Below are 22088 nucleotides of genomic sequence, written 5' to 3'. Positions count from 1 at the left end.
TGCTCCGATCATGCATTACCTCTGCAGTTAAATGTGGAAAAGATGATGTGTTGGCAGAAACAAAGCAGAAATACTATTAATCTCTATTACGCTTTTATGATCGCGTGAAACTTGAATGTTTCTGAAAATCATTTGCACGACGATTTACCAATTAACTCAAATATGTAGTGTGATTGTGATAATGTAGATATCACAGATATCACCATGGAGACGAAAATTTCACTCTAGACATTTATATTTATGGATTGAACAACATTTCAGCAATACGATGGCCTTCAGGTCGGGTGTAGCCACGCTTTTTATTCTGGACTCCCACAAGTCTTGAACATTTAGCCACAAAATCATAACATAATACATTTTGTAAATAAAGTACAACGTGTTCATAAAGGAAGACAGGGTTTCTGTCTTATTATTATATAGAATTGAAGGGTCGCCTTAATTCCATCGAGATCAAAGTTTCACATATATGATGCAGTGATGTTATATTGTTATCATCATCAATTCCTGCTTCTGCTAATCTTCTACCATAGATGTTGTTAACATTCTGTTCCCTGACAAAATAAGTACATATTTCCAAATTTTCTTTACATATTTACACTCAAAAAAGAGTGCTCCAGGGTTTCTTCTTGGCCATGGATATGGCACGTCCCAGCTTTCAAATTGAACTTTTTGCAATGCTTCCTATCATTAGGTCTTTATGGAATATCTTTGAATTAGTTATTTGTTTTGTTCCTTAAAAGCCGGTGAGATGGAGAGTAGAGTTTCAGTCCAATTTTGGCCAATGAGCCACACTGCTCATTTGGGGTTAAGGTCTCGGAGCGCCCTCATACGGCCGCCTGAGAAGAGGAGCCGATGTATTGTATTCAACAAAAACTTGTGATTGCTCTTTCAATGAAGATTCGTTGGATGTGCCGGCTTCCCTGTGTAGTGGTTATTCTCACGAATCTCTCGAAAATGAGCGATCATAAGTTTGTGCTGAATATCGTCTCCAGTTCTCGGAAATGTATGGAGTATTTCAAAACGTCTTTGAAGATTGAGTGGTATTTCTTTGGTAAGTATTAAAATTGCAATAAAAAGATACAGCCGATGTGGTTTTAATGGAAGTGATGGGTTCTCGTCCCTAAATATTTCACTATTTTCTGTGTTTTGGTCCGTCTGTACTCATTTTGTTATAAATCATAGAATAAACTAATTAACTCGGTGACAACTGTGCAGACAAAGTAGTGTTTACCCATCATGATATGGGCCTAAAGACTGTGAAAACATGTTGATCACTTTGTTTATATGTATATCACAAAGAACACAAACTTGCAATTTCAACAACTCACTCGCGACGTTTGCTGCCTAAAATTGTGTGTATGACCAGATGTTATGAGTCTTAACAAATCTTACACAATTAACACGATTGCAACTAATTTGGGATAATTGGATATAGAGAAGTGATGTCGGTTTCATCAGCAAATGTACGCTCATCTGCTTTTCTTTTTAAGATATCAGTGTTCGCGGTGAGTTTTTTCTCATCGCGTACGGCATACGCATTAGCCTGCTAAAATTGCGTAATGGCTTGATTTGAGTGCGTAATTTTACTTCCGCACTCGATTGATGAAAAAACTGACTGCAAAATACAATGTGCCGTTGAATAAACCTACACTACATATTCGGATTGTACGATGTAACATTATTTTAATGAAAACAGTTTAACGAACAACTTGAACAATGTTGGAACGTAACAGCGAAGGGTATACATGCGACCGTCAAAACACATCGGGCAACCCAAAAGTTAGAGTTATGGCAGCTTATCCAGACACTTCTGCAGTGTTCAAAATTTATCGGGATTCCGACGAGCTCTACCGATGAATCATTTTTTTCATGGACTCGTAGAGCAAAGTTGAAAGAAAACAGATTTGTCTGCTTTGACGCCATGCTGCATATGTGCTTGATCAAAATTTGGGAACAGCGAGACGCGATGATCGTGCACGATTGGCATTCATATAATTCGTCGCAACATTTCTGTCAATCACTCACTTTGTGTCATAAGGTTCAGAAACTATCGCTCGCCTGAAAATTAGCAACATAATTCATAGGCACAGCTGACATGATAACGTGCCTAACGTGATAACGTGTTAACTACGATGCCGATTTTTCAGACAACGCCCAGAGAATCCGAAACTTTCCACACAAAATGAGTGATTGACAGAAATGTGTTGCAACAAATTTCGTCGGGTTTTCGCCTAAGCTCAGTCGTGGGGAGTGCTTTCGGTGTTATCCTTTGCGTGTAGAAAACGCATAACAATGAAAAAAATGCGTAGAGAGTCAATTTCAATGCGTAAATACGCACGATTTTTGCGTAAACGCGAACTCTGGATATACTTGTTTTTATGAGTAATTTGTAATATAGTATCATTCAGGAATAGGGCACCTAACACTTTTGAGAAATTTGAAAAATATGAAGATCCAATTATCCCAAATTAGTTCCAATCGTGTTAATATTACAATTACCCATAAAACACAAGTGTGCATCTTAAAAAGAAAAGTACAGATGAGCTTACATTTGCAGATTAAACAGACATTACTTCACCATCCAATCATCCTCAAATTAGTTTCAATCGTGTTCGTTGTAAATACATAAAAAATAATCACTTAGCCAAAAGAAATATGCGTGTTTACCGTGACCTGACCAACCGGCCGTAGAAAAATCCGACATTTTTTTTTGTATATTCAAAAACTGAATTTTACTTCTATTTTATCGTTTTTCCCCACTCCCCCACAACCACGAATTTCTAGCAAACACACTGTTTTTCAGAGGTACCAGAAACACAATTTTAAAAGTCTGATGATAATTCAAGATCTCCCTGTATTTAATATTTCCACAGTACCTGTAGTTAGACAAAATTGACTCTTTAATTCACATTAAGCCATAAAGAAATAGTGAGGTCTTTGTGAACTAAAAACTACACCAGTATTGACTTGTGGCGCGTTTTAAAACTCTTGGGTAGAGTAACGAAATTGTACTCGCTGGTTTACGTCAATGGAGCGATTTTCTCAGCCAAATGTATTTCAAACAGAATGACATCCATTAACTTTTTGTTGATTAGAATGCAGAGGGCGCCTGAAAATTACCCGGCGTGGACGCAAGCCGATAGCTGTGGATGAAATCTTTAAATCATTTGCGAGTGATATGACGACAATTAATGAGAGTTTAAGATAGTGAAATTAGTGACGTACATCTCCACTTAATTAGACGATATCATCTTTAGTTCTCATCGCCAATAATCTTGTAAAGGTTATTTATTAATATCTTCAATGTTTTCTCCGAGGTGAAGCTGTAAATGCTTGCAGAACCATTAGAGTCACCAACACCAACCGAGAAGGGAACAATTTCGCGTTGGTAGTAGGCAAATTTCCCGCTGGATCGTAAGATCACAAACGTTTGGTAAGAATGAGTATTTCGACCTAATGATCGACAAATTGCTTTCTCAATAAACTGCAAACGTAAGGCGAGGAAAATTAGTTTTAGAAAATTATTGAAAATAGGTCCTTACAAGCAAGAAATAATCGTTATTTCTTTGTATGCTACCCATCGTCTACCCTTTCATCTACCCTAATTATGCTTTCTTAAAAATCAGACCTGGTGAAAGAAGAGATAGGCGTCCAATGGATGGTACGAAGAGGCGTAAAACTGGGCTATGAGATGAGTGAGGGCAGCTTGAAAACAGCGAGACACGAAGAGAACAGCTGATCTGAAATAATTCAGCGAGTAATACAAGAGGACTCATTCCTTTTGTATTCGTTCGATACTATGTGTCACTTGGTCGGCTAGAGTGGTCTTCGAGCTGACCGGATAATCGCTCAGCATTCATCATCAGTGAATTGAGTCTATTCTTGGGTTGTCGTTTCGGTTGAATTTGTCCTTCGATTTGAATTTGTCCTTCTTTTGTAATTTGAAGTTGTCCTTCGATACTGTGCTTCACCGGCTAGAGTGGTCTTCAAACTGATTGGACCATCATTCAGCATACATCATCAGCGAATTTTAACGTCACCTTTGAGTCTGTATTTGGGTGTCGTTTCAGTTGAGGTTGTCATCAAGACAAAAGCAATGCACGACTGCAAATGTCGCAATTTTACCGAACAACTCCCACTCATTCACAAACGAATCTACAATGGTGTTCGCCGGATTGGATGAGTTACGCTGAGGGTGATCAAACTTTCACACGCTGTTGCCGAAAGAAGAGGGAAAAAGTACTGACGTTTTGCAAGCATGTTGACAGGTGTTAGTGTCCCGGGTTAGTGTAGACTGTCGACAGTCCCTTGTGCCTTTTATATCTCTCATTGGTGTAGTCTCTCGCACATACGACGGTGGGGCAGTCGCAAGCGAAGCGCGGAAGGCGCAAGCCGCGAGTGCCCTAAGGGACTGGACACAAATTACAGGGGGGGGTGGGCCGGTGTTTTTTGGGGGTGGGTCGCCATTTTTCGCGCAAGCATTTTTGAAGGGTCATAAAATTTTGTGCAAGCCTATGGGGGAGGGTCACCTTTTTTCATGCATCAAAGCTGAAATTGCATGTGCACGTTATGGAATACTGAAAAAAGAAAAAATGCCTCCTGGCACTTTCATTTTCTGCCATTACCATTTTCGGCGCGCCCTTCGGGCGCAAATTTCTGGTATAATAAACAATGTATTGATGATCCAAGCAGCCACATTGATTTAAGTTGTCATGATTTCTACTCATTCAACACTATTGTGCATAACTGTCCCCTATAATAACTCTTTCAATAACAATTTGGGAGATTACTTATTTGACATCATTCTCCCATTGACAATACATTGGGTATAGGTTGGTGTCAAACGTTCATGTCGCTGTATGTACATTGTTTAATTTTTTGAGGACATTGACAGAATACAAACTGTTCAGAATAGTGCATAGTGTCATCAATAACAACTGGAAGCTTCAGGTCGAACAACTTTTGAATAACAATTTAGGATCAGATAACCTATGAGTTATTTGTAGTTTCCTCCTAGCCTACAATGTATAGTGAATCAACATTTTGGTGAAATTCCAAAATCAAATTTCTTGCACAACCATTGACTTGAAACCACTCTAGTCTAATCATGAATATTAATACTAATAATTAGGTGTACATAAATGCACAGGTTTACCAAGTTTTGTATTGGAAAAAAATTATTCATAGTTTCATCATAGACTGCCATGTATAGTGAATGGACATTTCAGTGAAATTCCAAAATCAAATTTCCTGCACACCCATTGACTTGAAACTACTCTAGTCTAATCATGAACATTAATACCAATAATCAAGTGTACATAAATGCACAGATTTTCCTATTTTTTTATTGGAAAAAAATTATTCATAGTTTCATCATAGACTGCCATGTATAGTGAATCGACATTTAAGTGATATGCCAAAATCAAATAAATCAAATTTCTGGCACAACCATTGACTTGAAACCACTCTAGTCTATCATGAACATTAGTACCAATAATTCAGTGTACATAAATGAACAGATTTACCAATTTTTTTATTGGAAAAAAATTATTCATAGGTTTTCACCATAGACTGCCATGTATAGTGAATCAACATTTCGGTGAAATTCCAACATCAAATTTCTTACACACACATGGACTTGTAACCACTCTAGTCTAATCAAGAACATAAATATCAATAATCAAGCATACATAAATACACAGATTTGCCAAGTTTTGTATTTAAAAAACATTATTCATAGTTTCTTCATAGACTACAATGTATAATGGATCCACATTTCATGCGAAATTCCAAAAACAAAGTTATTGTACACAATGCACGTGTTACCACCCTCTTCTAATCAAGCACAATTATGTCAATTATTCAGGGTCATATATACACAAATAAAGCATATTTTTAATTCTGAAAATTTTTTTTTACAGTTTTGTCATAGACTCCCATGTATAGTGGATCAACATTTTATGTGAAATTCCAAAAACAAAGTTATTGTACACAGATGCACATTTTACCACCCTCTTCTAATCAAGCACAATTATGTCAATTATTGAGGGTCCATATATGCACAAATAGTGCAAATTTTTAATTCTGAAAATTTTTTGACAGTGTTGTCATAGACTCCCATGTATAGTTTTGTCATAGACTCCCATGTATAGTGGATCAACATTTTGACAGAAATTCCAAAATCAAATATCTTGTTCACATGTGCACTTGTAAACAACCCATGCTAATCAAGTATATCTATATCAGTTATTAAACATCTGTATATGAACAGATATAGCTAGTTTTATACTGGAAAATACACGTTCGTAGTTTTCTTATAGTCGACTACATGTATAGAGAATCAACATTATCGATAAAATCTAAAAATACATTTTTGTACAGGCATGCACTTTTTACCTGCCACTTCAAGCAAAGTACATTTACATGAATTATCACACACATATGATTTGATATTTCTTGGACAATGCATTATATCGGCCACATTTTGCCTTCCTTTCGGGAGGGCGACTTAAAAAGTATAGCAAGTCAGAAGGGGGTCTTTAACACATTGCGGGTTTTTTTTGGGGGTATTGAGTAACAGGGGAGGGTCACTTATTTTCATGCACGGATAAGGGGGAGGGTCACTAATTTTTGTGCATGAACTTTTGAAGGGTCACTATTTTTTACGCAGCGGTTTTTCGAAAAACACCGGCCCACCCCCCCCCCCTGTAATTTATGTCCAGTCCCTAAGACATTTCTTCCTCTACCTCCGCCCAGTTCTCGACGTCATATCTCATGAATAATTAATGGCGACCCCAAGTCCTGCAACAGACGACAGTCCCTTGTGTAAACATATGCTTTCGTAATGCCCAGCTCTATGCTTGCGATTCCCCCACCGTCGTATGTGCGAGAAACTACACCAATAAGAGACAGAAAAGGTACAAGGGATTGTCGACAGTCTAGTGTTAGTGTTTCTCGATTGGAACTTTAAAAGTCAATGTCACTGACACGGTCTCTTAGGGTGACATAGAGATCTTTGATATCAAATATATACCATCTTCATGTGTCTGAAACCGGTGTCTTTTGCAGTGGCAACTCAGCAATTCCAGGCAAATTGGTGAATTTTGGCAAATATTTGGTAAATTTTAAAACTTGGTTGATTGTTGTGTTCTCTTTTACATGTAGAAGACAATACAGCGTGCAAAGTCAGTTTGAAAACTTAGAGAGGGATATTTTTGTATTTTGCCTGTGTTATTTGTTGACGTAATATTTTACCAAATACTACAAATACCCAATAATGCGGTCTTCGTAGTGTACATCAATATAGCTCCAGTTTCAGAACGGATCAATATACGAGAGAGAGGGTGACCCTGAAGTGACCTCTATGATATATGAAACGATCTCAGCCTAACTGGATACATTTACTCATACTTTTCTACAAACGTCAACAAACAGAGACATGAACACCTACGTCGTGATCCGTTGAACCTTTTTGTCTTTAATTTCGCCCGGGATAGATCTCCAAACACTTTGCAGAGTAGTGAAGAGGGAATTACTTTATCCTACGTATAGTTATGTACATTCCACTTTCAAACTCCGGACTGTCAATTTTTTTCTGACTTTGACTTTCATAATTGCGATTGTAACATTTTCCAATCGAAGTATCACCAGGATAACTATCGCGTCAATTAAATACCGAATATAAAAGGTACTTCGCCTTTCTCTTCATTCTGCATCGGTAACTATAGCAACAGTTCCGCATTTCACGTTCGAGTTATTTACACTGTTTCACAAAGCTATTTTTTTCTTCATATTCTCAGTTTGCCACTCGACTTCCACACTGGTCATTCTTGACCTGTTGCAGAATTTTTTATTATCAATTGTAACGAAAGCACTGCCATTGTTGTTTCTCTCCCTTCGATCTTACCGCCAGCCACAGGCATTGTAAATTTGAGTATCATGAAAGCCATGATCCGCCACGTCATACAATCAAACTTACCTGTCGGGATTTTCATGTAGAATACAATTTAATAACTCAGGCGGATTTCTTCTGCGTTCGTGTGATGATCTTCATTCTGTTCAACAAACGCCTGCTTCAGAGATGGAGAAAAGAATTTACCATTTAATCTTGTTTGAGTAAATAAAATTCATCTCTGAACTTGACACTGGGTCGGATGACCTGTCAGAGTGACGTTTAGCGGTGTGGGAGATTTGAACGAAAGGCAAGGCATTGGAAGATGTATCAAGGATCACCAGGGAAATTTCATAACTGACCATGGACGTGAACGTATGGGTTGTCCTACCTAACTTGTCAGAAACAATAGATGAGGGAAATAAGACTAAGCTAACATGTTATTTCAACGTACTAGTCAAAATATGTTTTCTTTCTCGTCGAAATGCAAGTTGACTGAGACTAGCTGCGCCAACTTGTTCTACCCATTCGTCAAAACAAAAATATGGCATTACTAATATAAGCCAAACACAGAACTCTTCAGCCAAGGACCGTTTTACCAACAGAGTAACAAATTCCTATCACTCTGCGGAATATTTTGAATGTATGACTTACTGGGACAAAAGTTTAACCACACTGAATAACATTCAACAGATCCTCGAATGAATTATATAAGATGTGAATATGGACACACAAATCAACCCCCCCCCCCTCCTCCATTATGCATGACTTAGCAACCGGGATATTACATAAATCCAATATTGCATCCGGTTTGTTCGGGAAAAACAATTTCACTATTCCCTAAAGACTAGCAACACTTCCATTGCAATAAGGAAAGAAATCCACTCATGCACACAGATACGCTTGGTGACTATGCTTTGATTTCTGAGAATTGCGGAGGGCCACATTTTTTAAGGTAGAACGCACCTCGGGGGGGGGGGGACATACTCGGGCTCTCAATTCTTTTTCAATACTTTTCTGGTCCCCTGCTTGTGAGGGCTCATGTTAAAGCGCCTGGAATAAGAAAAAAAATCGTCCTCAGAGTTTTTTGAAGTCGAAAATTGTAGAGATAACATAAGGAAGGCGGCCATTTTGAATTTCTAGTCAAATAAGCTTATCGGTAAATGTTAGGTGTATCTTGTTTCTCTAATTGCAAACTTTGCACGGTGATCCCTGCTTTGTATTCTTCATTTGGTGAGAGAATGATTGAAAGTTAATTGAGGAAAGTTCAGCGAAAACTTAAGTCTTTTACTTTCGAGATTGTGAAAGACGTTAAAAAACTTCGTCAGTTCACCATTAAAAGAGACATTCGAGTTGTACACATCAAATAGTATAGCTGTCCCGTGGGATTTCTCCTCCTCCAGTAGACTGTTTGAAAATGGCTTTATGTGAACGGCTGCGGCATACTAAACTTTGTGAAAAACATTCCTTTCTTTTCCTTTCTTTTGTTACGGGACCTTTTTCATGTGATGAATTTTATTCGCAACGAACAGTAAACTGCCATTGTGGCCTTGATTAATTTTACGCATTGGAGATTTATGACCTATGCATCCAAATTGTACTATTACATCCTTATTTTTCCATCAGTGAACTTGGTTGTTTGTATCAGACAATAGACGAGAGAGACAGACACAGAGCGGACAGTGGGGAGGGAACGAAAATGTAGACTCTTCGCATATAATGCTACTGTGTATCAAGAATATTTCTTTGACAAAGCGACAAAGTTTGCAGCACAACACAATTTTGTCAAAAGAGCAAATTACACACAAACACACACACACACACACACACACACACACACACACACACACACACACAATTCTGGTAATTTGTAGAGGAACATGGATTTAACCGGCAGTGGCAAAATTAAGTGATCGATTCCTATACAATGAGGGAGAAGTTCAGTGCGGAATGTTATTCGTGACGGCAGTGCTATGGCCTCCCAAAGCAATAGCTTTCACTGACACTTTCAATGAAAATTTATGCGAGCTCTAACCTACATAACGCTCTGTAGACAGCTGAGGGATCGTTCCCTTAATTGCACGTACACTTTCTCTATCGCATGCTACATGGGTAAGTCGTTTCATATGTGCCGATACACACTGAAAAAAATACTTGACAATTAAGACTTAATTTCACGCTCAAAAGAAAACTGTTAATCTAGACGAATTTACGTCACTGCATCTATTTTCGGATATTAAACGGAAGCGGCATTTTTTGCATACATTGACACAAAAATGGTTTCGTGAGAGGCAATTTTCATATAACTCACTTAAGATGAAGGAGACTGTTTTGTGTTTTCTCATATGAAGTGGACAGTGGCAAAGCAACGATTCGGAGTAAATACTATTTTATTAATACTTACAATTTCACCTTTTTCGAGTAGATATAACAGCCGTTTGAGGTGTGGCCTGAGAAAATGCACGCAATCGGAAAAGACTTTTGTTGTTTTTTATTTATTTCTCTTCTTCCTTTCTTTATTTACAAGATTGTATTCTTAATAGGATAACACAAGGTATCACCTACGTACTTTTAAGAGTTTACAAAACTGAGAGGATGAACTGAGCTCTGAAATGTTTGGAATTACGTGTACGTTGAGTGTTTCCTTTCCCGTCTGGTGCTTACGTCATGTTTGTCTCCATCGACCACTGCTTATGTCCCCGGCGAGCATTTCTCTTGATTGCGCGAAGGCGTTATTCATTACCGTGACAGCGTCTGGCTTGCTTGCTCGCCCCGCTCTAGAAATAACTGCTGCCTGTCGCTTCCCGCGTTGTCGACGGCTGAGCGTGTCCCAAAAGCTGAAAAATAGCCCGTCTGTCCGACATGAACATGACCTTTTGCAGTAATCGAGTAGTTACGGGAACGATACCTCGCATTAATGCACAGGTAATGCTATGTACTCGTGTTATAAGTTTGAACAACATTTGTTTACTCCATAAACGTCCCTATGCGCATCTGGGTGTCTTTTGTTTGTCCACTTGTTCACTCTCTAACACGTAATTGCCAAAGAGTGGCCTTTAAGATTATATCATATTGCGTTTTACGATAATGTGCACATTGAAAATGAACTAGATCTGAAATGCACAAGTAGAAAACCAAACATGTAGACGTTGTTGTAAAGATGAAAAATTCGCATTTCCATTCAACCGACACCTCTCACAGTAGAGAATTAAAAAAATGTGTCGGATAACTTGGAGCGTTTAGCAGACGGAATTATTACATCGTGAGACAGACAGATACACAAAATAATTCATAAATTACACGAAATAGAATGTTGAGGATCTACTTTTTGAAATACCATCCTGTGTCTTCTATGGATGTATTTCGGATAAAATCAAACAAACAAACTTTATTCGAAGGACTACTTAATAATTAAGAGTAGAATTTGATGAAATCTCTCACTTTCTTTGGTTTAAGACTGAAAATAATATCCCTGGGTTTTGAATGGGGTAGAAATATATCTTTTCACTTGGTCTAAGCATTATGGCATAAGTAAAAAGATTATGTGCTGGTTCCCTATCGATATTGCTCAACTAAAATTCTCATCAGCAATATTAGGGGACGATGGATAGTTAAAACACGCTCATGACGTTTGACCTTGAACTCACTTTCCTAAACGTAAGGTTTGAAGTGGGAAAACCCAATCGACGATGAAATTAGCATTGGCAATGTGCCAAAACACGATAAATTGCTGGAATAAATTGTTGGAAGTTTAAAGTGCGGGGCGATTTTTGAACAGAAAAAAAAATCAAAAATTCAGAACGGTGATTAAATATGCGTAAACATGGGTAAACATGGTTGCCATTGCGTAACCTTGGTATACTAGTATTTGGTAAAGGACAATCGAAATAGAGCCAAATGTAACGCGTTTCCTTGGTCATGTTTGCGCGTTTTTAACTTATCCACGGCCCCTAACGTTCTTGTCAAATTATGTGCAGACAAAAATGACAAGTGCTCTCACATACATCGCATAAACACTTTTTTCAAATAAAAATTGATTGCTGCCGTCTAGTTAAGTGTTTGCAAGTAGCCCTTTCTCACAGGGCCAGACAAGTGGCCTTTGCTGTTCCCGCCATTCTCTCCTCAAACAGCGGAGTCTTAGATAAGACAACTACTTCACACTTGTGCATATAATTGAGGAAGTATAAAAAGCACATTACATGACTTCAAAACACATGCTCCGATCCAGCAGGAGAGACTGATGGAAACTCTGATAAATAATTCTGCAGAATAAAACATTCGACATATACAACTGACGGCGGATTTATATCTGTAAGAGTCATCGCTGTGTCATTTTTTATGAATCCGAAAGACAAACTCGGAGCGAAACTTTATGTTGTTGAAAGAACTCGCAAATAATGAAATAGACACAGTCACGACACACCACAGGTAACACGCACGTGATATTTGACAGACCGAGTAAGTTCAGGATTATGTAATATATCAGTTTCGCCAGCGTATAAACCTTTCTGAAATTTGATGTAATATACATAATGTACAATCGTAACATCGCATTTTTTTCTCACGGGTCACTTCGTTCTTAAACAGTTGCATATTACATATTACGAGACGTTTACATGCACAGAATCCTCACTTGCATTGTACACAACATTGCCGTCGATGGTATAACTGTACGTGTTGGGGTGTGTGTGAGCGGCCCAGCGGTACCCGTTGCTGGAGTTGGAGATCGCGTACTTCTTGGCGTCGAGTCCCGATTTTGAAATGTACGGCCTGTTCTGGCGTCCTTTGCGGCAGCAACAACAGATGCAGAAGAGGAGGGCCGTCAGCGCCACCATGACGCTGATGAGAAAGACAACGGCAACAGCTACGCTCACGTTTCCGAACGCGGAGACCGGACTCGTGCCCCCTGTGAAAGCAAATGAAGAACATCCGTTGTGTTAAGACAGTGACGTGTGTCAAATTTCCTGTCAATGAAAGTTATGCAATCATACTTGTGTGATTACGTCATACAGTATCATTTGATGAATCATCGGTCCTACTTTAAAACCGAAATATTAACGACAATACCTATCAGGTTTAAAGACAAAGGACGGTGCACATTAAATATGAGAAGGCTAAAAGTTGGGTACAACATATGTACGACTTAAGGTAGTATGCGCCTCGATGGTGAAAGACTTTAACTTCTGCTCAAAATATCCTAAACGAAACTTTCAACCATTTTCTTACCAAATCAACAATAAAAATCAGAGGTCACCGTGCAAACTTTTGGACTAGCGAAACAAATTACCCAACATCTTGCGATTTTTGACATTGACATCCCTGTGTTAACTCTATGGGAAAAAAAGTTAAAGTTTGGATTTTCGTAAAACTAAGACGATAAAAATTTTTCTTTCTTCAAGAGCTTTAAAATGAACCCCCACAAGTGGTAGATCAGAAAAGACTTGTAAAAGTTTGAGAGTCCGAATAGCTGTCCCCGAGGCGCGATCTACCATAAAGCGACTTCCCTTCGCATTTCTGGTACTGTTAACATAAGAGTGCACACTGATAACTGTTAAGTTTGGATTCGAAATTGGTGAATCATGCTATGGAAAGATGGGCATCTCTTTGGCACCTGCCGGAGTGATGTACGTCTAACTTCTATTTTTTACGTTTTTTAAATAAAACCTGAAAAACAGACATATTGGCTGCATATTAGACATTACATTCTGAACCTTCAACTGATGATGTCTGGAGTCCGATAAACCTAACAAAAATGAAAAAGACGGTCGATTGAAATACGTTGTATCAGGCTTTGATGATCTCCGTGCAATATCTGAATTCGGAACAAATAATAGGCGCCACTTGTGTCCCGGAAATCATGCCTAAGTGCAATGCCTTTTAGAGGGTACGGTATACCGTGTGTCCTGCTTTTTGGTGTAGGGCAAACATTTAGCGATGTAAGGAAAGTCGTTTTGCATTAGGAAATACCATGCAAACGACAAACACTGCTTTTTATTGAAAGTCATCGAGGAGTTCATCCTGCAAGGGTCACGTCCGAGATTTTAAATTGATTGGTTCCCGATGACCCTTGACAGGAGTCATTTCGACGAGGTCACGATTGTGGGAAAGCAAGGAGCGACTGAAATAATAATTGTCAGTTCATTAACACAGTAAAAGGAGGCCGAAATAGAACAACACTTCAATGAATACATTTCGAATATCTGTTATTGGTTTTATTATGAAATTACTCGGATCGCACAACTGCATGATGGTTTAACGAAATTTTTAATAAAAATTTTCCTAGTGTTTATTAAAAGGTTACTGGGCACACAGTAATGTGCTTGAATATAAAACGTAATTATTCCGCCAGCTCATTCATTTATTCCCAACCTCCATATGGCACTAACGAATAGCTCTTTGAAAGTGTAATAACAAAACGCATACCATTCTTGTTTATAAGAAGCACTTTCAAAATCAAAGGAAATGAGGCTGTTAAGTTTAATTCCCACGGTATTCAACAATGCATTAATACCATAGAGAAACCTTTTGGGTAAAATGACTTTTCACAAATAGAATCCATTCACTCGTCTACCTGACGACAGGGTCATTTTCGACTCAATTTACATTCATTTTACTCCTGAGGAACAAGACACACATCTCCAAATGTAATCCTTACTCACCGTCAGTGTCGCAACCGTCATAATATTCATCTCTTCCGTCTGCACAGTCTTTGATACCGTCACAGCGTAATCTGGGTTCAAGTTTTTCAACACAGGGATCTGTTTGTGAGCAAATGAACTATTTCTTGTTAGCCAAGTACACTCTAGACAGTACAGAATTGCAACTGAGAAATAAATCAATCCATCTTCTGAGGGGCTATTACAGTAAACGGTGTATTTTACTATTCAAACTTTTTCGTCTTTTAGTATCTTTTTCCCCGAATTTCCTCCACCTTTTCATCAGCCCCCACTATGTAGTGGTTTGTTCTGTGCACGTGATCAATGGATGAAAACGACTGACCGGGTCAGATTCAGCAAGCTACACTGAAGCTACGAGTGCAAAACTTTGAATCGTGAAAACATGAGTGTGTAGCTTACTGACCGCTGTCAATTAGATAGTTAGCATAGCTATTCTTTCGCTTACTGTTAGCAAACAGCCGTTCTAACAGCAATGTTTCATTTCATCCTAACCATCGAAATCGTTTAATACATTGAACACCAGCACGCGCTGGTACATTCAACGTCATCTAAACTGCCCTTTAAAAATACCGTCAATGACGTTGTACCTTTTCTAATGTGTGGACAGGTCAGGTAATTGGTTGTTGGCGTGGAGTTGTTGGCAAATAGTTGATGATGTAGTGGCATGAGGTGGGTTATGGACCAAAAGAACCCAAAAGATGATTAAATATATCAATCAAAAAAATCTAAGCTACAGTATCAAAGATAGTTCAATGTGGAAAAAAGTTAAATACTTCAGAAATAAGAATTAACAATCCGGAAATAGTAATGACGCACTTCCCTGCTGACCTGAGTGCATGTGAAAAACACAACCGGGCATCTGTAAATGAAATGTATACCAAGTGAACATTTTAAGTCACTTTTCACTGTTTTAATGGAATTTCCAAAGAGTCCTATGAAACTGATGAAAAACGCTTATCTGGTCTTGTGTTGGTAAAACCTCACAGCTGATAATTGTCATAGTATTGAAAAAAAATTAAAAGTGAAGAAATTACTGTTTTTAATATGCATATTATTCTTGAAATACATGACCTTGTGAAGAATGTATGCTAAAAGTGTTCAAAAGTAAATTCCTTTTCAAAAAATAATTTAATCTGTGACCAAAGGATTTTTATTCTTTGAGTTCAACATATTCAGACATTGCAATTTATTCAATCATCTTGTGCAGTGCAAAATTTATAATTGACTGAAAAATAAAGAATTTGGCAGAATTACAGTCTTTGTGATGTAATATTATGGGTTGACATCAAAATAATTGTTAATCTGTTTGATGTACTAATAATCTATAACTTAAACATAGGGCCAAAGTCCCTGAAGCTACTATAGACATGGATACAAAATTAAGTATTTCCTGACTGTATGACATTATCTCACTAAGGTCATCCTACGGACAAGTAAACTAAATATTAAAGCTGTCTGACCAGCGGTTTTGAAAGAACAAGCAACTCAACAGTTGACAGAGCTCTGTTGAGTTATGTAGAGAATAACCTTTTGTGACACATGTATTGATGAAGAAGGTGGATACCTTTGATTAACATTGTGAGTTCTGTTTAATAAGTTGAGACTGTACATACTCAGAGAAAGCACACTGAAGAGACAAAGGTTTGAAACTTAAGAAGTTCAAGGTCATCAAAAGCATTATAAGGAATCATGTTACACTTTCATTGCACTGTTTACACAGATTGCATAATTGCTATAAATAGCACATGAGGAATCTTTATACAGCCCAGCTTTACCATAAAAACCCTATCACTTTGACCACTCTTTTAATTGACCACTCTATTTTTTTCCTCAAAAAGTAATTTTATTTTATCCTTACCAAGTCAACCATAAATGGAAATTAGAACTTTCTCTATCTCTATCTCTATTGACTATTTTGAGCAATTTCTTTTAGATAACATACAGGGCACAATAAATGACGCTTCAGAATATGTCAAAGTTGGGATTCAGGAAAGTTGCCTTTACATGTTTTAATCCTCCAAGATGGTAAGCATTTCACTATGAACTGTCAAATAAAGTTGAACTTTCTGATAATTCTACACTAAAATTATTTTGGCTTTGATGATTTCCTAATTAATTCAATTATTTAAAATCATATTAATTATTTTTTTCTGGGTGAATTGATAGGGTTATAAAGTACAAGAATTACATACAATGTAAGTCAAATTTTGACCAAAATGACAAAAAATTCCTTAAAAATACAGATTTGCATATTTCATCACAATTTGAACAAATCTAAGTTGGGTTACCCCTAGGGACCTGTATACCAAATAACAAAGCTGTCTGACCAGCGGTTATGAAGAAGAAGATTTTTTACCAAAAACAGCTTTTTTGGCATTAATTTGCCTATTTTCAACAATATCAAAAAATTAAAAAAAACAGTTTCTCAAAATCATATTTTTCATCTACACAACAAATATCAAATCAGTAAGTACTGCGGTTCTCAAGATATTTGAGTGGACGGACGCCTCACAAACGGACATACATACATACATACATACATACATACATACAGACTGACGACGGACGCCGGACGGATACCCATCCCAATAGCTTCTATAGACTATAGTCTATAGTAGCTAAAAAAGAAAAGTTCACGCAGAAAAGGTAATATATGTTGTCAGCAATGTAGTGTTAATTTTGACTATACATCAAAATATGCCTTTGCCGGATACCAAATATATAGGGCGAAATATTAAAATCAGCCATGTTCAGCAAAATCCACACAACAGTTTTGATCCTTTTCTAATTTGATTTGAGTTGCTTATGTTATCCTTGTATGACAGTCAGTACAATAAGGAACTTGAACACAATACAGTGAATAAGTATGTTGTAAATGGAATGGTGTGGCTGCACCCACATGCAGCAATAGGAGTGCCTTTGTCACAGCTCAAAATCGTTCTCCTACACCTCAACACGAACCATGAACACCCCTAACAGTTTATGATTTGACCCATCACAATGGCATGACGTGAACGGATCTTGACAGACGGAAGTTGAAGTTGACACCAGCATACTGGTTTTCAAATCTAATACCTTCTCTGTCTATAAATAGACGAGAAAAAAAACGATGGTGTTCAAAGATACACCGCCTAATACGTGGTCTACAGTTTCATGTAAAAGTCATAGATAAGATTATCGTTGTAACTAGCACATTTATTTTTTTTCTAGAAGTCTTAGATTGGATCACAAATCTTTACATGTAATCTATTTTTTCTAAAGTAACTCCATGGACGTCTTGTAAAAAACCAGCGATAGCCAGACATATCATTATTAATGATTCGTATGTTGCATCACGCCAGATTAAATATTAGCATAGGAAGATTCTTCTGTTCTAACCAGTGAGACATTTTGGCTTTTGAAAATATGAAATCATGGCGAACATTTAATCAAAGGCATATATATGTGTTAGGTCAGGCGGCGCGGAACGGCAAAAAAGGTATATAGAAACTGTTTCCAGATTTTATATTAAGAGCAGTTCTGTAAGCCACATTTAGTAGACTACGAGGACAGACTTCAGCGCGGCATTTCCGTCTCCTTGAGCGATTATGTTAATACGCCGACCCTCAGTTAACCACAAGCATGATGAGCACTTCACCGCTGCGAAAGAGCCGTCGGAAATCTACTCTGTCTCAATTGAACAAGCTTCATAAGAATGACTGCTTGCAGTTAGCTATGATAGGTACCCCGAACAATATCAATACCAACGTCTCATGAACAAAACTCAAGAAAATATAGGAAAATCTACATAGGGCATGTTTTTCGATGCGCGCAGTTGTCAAAATCACAAAAACTTTTGGGACCTTGACTGTGCCAACTTTCTATCAATATATAGCGAGTTAATGGACATTGCGACAGGACATAAAACTGTTGCGAACATAATCAAGCGGATCGGGGGAGAACATCCTATCATTAGGCCTAATGTGCAAAGAAAAGTGCTGAACAAAGTTGACATTAGCTATGATACAACATGGACGGTTCAAGGTCTGAGTGTGGTGGCCTTTTTTGCACACTTTGTATCATGATCCGATGACAAAATGATTCCACTTTCATTAATTTGACCGATTTATAAACTTTAAGGCAACCTTATGTTACTTTATGAACTTCGTGTTACCTTTGCTGTGAGTGACAACTATACCTTATCGAAGTGATATGGATGTGACACATTACCTCCGTAGCACGTTTCGTACAATTCATCCTGACCATCGTCACAATCGGCAGCGCCATCACAGCGCAATTCCCAAACCACGCATTCTTCAATGCCGTTCACAGGACACTTGTAACACTCATCTCTCGCTGCTGAAAAGGTATGAAAGAAGTGGACTTCATGAATCAAGGTGAAAAACAACGATCTTCTTAAATTCAACAGCCTAAATGATTGATGATATTGTTGGACAGGCATTTATTATATACTGGCATTTATTATATACTATCTAATTGTATTCATACCGAAGGTTACTCTACTTGAGAGTAAGGGCGAATACGACAATATTGTTGCATCAATATTTGAGAAACAGATATGTATCTATGATATGTGTCATGTATACAAATTGTTTTCAAAGCAGATTACCGTTTTGAAAGAAAATGTAGTTTTTCAAGCTTACAAAGACTGTCTACACCCTCAAAGATTTTACGCATTTTACGTTAGCAGTTAAATTGGACATGCGTCACTAAATCCGATGGATTCCTCAGATTGAGAAACGACGTAGGAGATAAACCTTATGAAAATTTGTTCAATGCATAGGATAATGGTGGCAGCGAATTACAGTGCTGGCATTTCGTAAGGTAACTCTACAATCATAATTAGCCTGCGATAGATTTTTCTCGCCTAGCTCGGCCTGACATCGATCTTGTCTAGCTTAAAAACTGTCGGCTCAGCTATCGATTACTATTTCGTATCTGATCATCAAGATGTAAACATTTTTTGTGCTGTCAAACTGCTATGTTTTTTCCCTTCGTCATTGATGATTAATGCGTAATTTAGGGGCTTATGGCGATGTGATATATTTGATTTGTCGAAGATATATTATCGTTTGTCTGCGACTTCTTGTTTTCTACTGATATTCTTCGATTCCATGGTTCTGCAATCTTCACTGGCCAAGATCAAGTCGATTTTCAGGTGGGATACTTTGGCGGTTAATTTGGTAGCGGGGTGGAAACTTCAAAGTATGACCTCTTCAGTCCTAAATCGCAGTCGCGGCGACAATAAAAAATTGCTTTTAGAGTAATTTGTTTTTGTTTACTTCCATATCAATGAAGTGAAATAGCTTTTTTGTCAATGCCCCTCTTTACCTGTGAAGTAGCATACTGATGCGGTCAATACGTTTTGCAAAGCTGTTAAACTTAATCTGAGGAAATTTTTAAAGAAAGCGACAGACGGACAGACAGTAGGACATAGACACAAAGAAAGACAGGCGGAGAGTTAGCGGGTAGGGAGAAAATGACAGTCAACAAGAACAAAGACAAATTCTTGAAGCATAGCATCGTAAATATTGAAAGACGAAGTGTGTAAAGAGAAGGTGTAGTAGGGAGTGATAGAGAGATGAGAGAAAGGTAGCCGGCGTAATGGATGGCAAGCTGAAGTTATACACTATCTGCTTTCGAGTTTCAGTGTTTGCCTAAGTAGCGCCAGCTGTCTAGAATAAACACAACTTGAAAGATGTAGGTCGACGGGTGTTGTTACGTCCAGATTCAGGAACAGTGCGATATCAGCTTGAAAAGATGCCATAGAAACTACCTCTGGCACTCAATAAACATGTTGCTCTACTAAGACTAACATCTACATATGAGAAGTGTCGCACAATGAACCTTACCATGCGTAAAATGTACGAAAATTAAGAGTATTCAAAAATGCTCGCACATTATTGTTGACGTCTACCGCTCATTTTTATGATTAAGAGTATACAATTATATCAATCGAAAGGAATTCACAAAAGGTCATTTCAATGTCTTTTCTTGTACATGTTTGAATAGAGAGTGCGAAGGGTTCGAGACGGCTTTTTACGTTTTAGAGAGAACAGAATTCGCATGCGTCAACTACTTTTGATTGTCGCTGAAAAGAAATATTGTGTTAAAACAACTTCAAAATTCACTATTTTTTTTTTCAATTTCTGTTTCCCCATACACCAAGAGTGGCTTGCGTGTAAGGAATACAACACGGTCAATTATCGAGATGACGAGTGTTATGGCTTACAAAATAATAAATTCACATTGTATTTAAGTTTTATTATACTATATCTGTCATGGTAATTATCTTACTACTGAAAATTGTGTTATGCGCGCGCAAAGAAAACCAAGGACATCAACAATTTTGTAGCTACGGTATAAATACCGGAATGGCCGCGTTGACAAACAAAAGTGGTCGCTATGACTCCGCACGTTTCATCAAGTACTAAGTCCATTGTGTCAACCATATTGCCATTCACATTGTTATTAGATGAACATACAGTGAACTGAATTCATCAAACGCTTAACAAAACATTAAGAGATCTGGATTATAAAAAACGTTCGGTAAAGCTTTGGCAATAGTACTGCATACAATAATCATAAAGCAAATGAGGTTATATGTTTTTCGCAAAATCGAGAGGCCCTTTATGTATAAATATATATATATATATATATATATATATATATATATATATTATATATATATATATATATATGTATATGTATATATATATATATATATATATATATATATATATATATATATATATATATATACACACAAAATGTATACAATGTGCCCTCCCGGTTATCACCATATATATATATATATATATATATAATATATATATATATATATATATATATATATATATATATATATATATATATAACATACATACATACATACATACATACATACATACATACATACATACATACATACATACATACATACATACATACATACATACATACATACATACATACATACATACATACATACATACATACATACATACATACATACATACATACATACATACATACATACATACATACATACATACATACATACATACATACATACATACATACATACATTCATACATACACATACATACATACATACATACATACATACATACATACATACATACATACATACATACATACATACAATACACACACACACACATGATGTCATAATGGTCAAAATAATCAACACGATTGATTAATTTCATTTCAGACAAACTTTGTCATACATACATACATACATACATACATACATACATACATACATACATACATACATACATACATACATACATACATACATTCATATATATATATATATATATATATATATATACATACATACATACATACATACATACATACATACATACATACATACATACATACATACATACACACACACATGATGTCATAATTGGTCAAAATAATCAACACGATTGATTAATTTCATTTCAGACAACCTTTGTCGATATGCAAATATTCTTGATATTTGTGCG

General features: G+C 37.0%; 1 protein-coding gene across 2 annotated transcripts in view; it reads right to left on the bottom strand.

Moving 5' to 3' along the window:
• Window positions 1–10367: 10367 nt before the first annotated feature.
• The window catches only part of LOC139149912 (LDL receptor repeat-containing protein egg-1-like), a 46872-nt gene continuing 35151 nt past the window's right edge, over window positions 10368–22088 (bottom strand). Inside the window, exons 2-4 of one of the 2 annotated variants that reach the window (XM_070721960.1) lie at window positions 18778–18906; window positions 14551–14649; window positions 10368–12797 (exon numbers count right to left, since the gene is read on the bottom strand). In XM_070721960.1, coding sequence (XP_070578061.1) covers window positions 12493–12797; window positions 14551–14649; window positions 18778–18906 — 533 coding nt within the window. In that variant the 3' untranslated portion in view covers window positions 10368–12492. The remainder of the gene's footprint in view (window positions 12798–14550; window positions 14650–18777; window positions 18907–22088) is intronic. The other variant, XM_070721961.1, reaches the window with a different exon arrangement.

The sequence above is a fragment of the Ptychodera flava genome, chromosome 14 (genome assembly GCF_041260155.1).
Source record: "Ptychodera flava strain L36383 chromosome 14, AS_Pfla_20210202, whole genome shotgun sequence".
Classification (NCBI taxonomy): Eukaryota; Metazoa; Hemichordata; class Enteropneusta; family Ptychoderidae; genus Ptychodera; species Ptychodera flava.
Note: the sequence above shows the minus strand (reverse complement) of the source record. Positions and strands in the feature narration are given on the sequence as shown.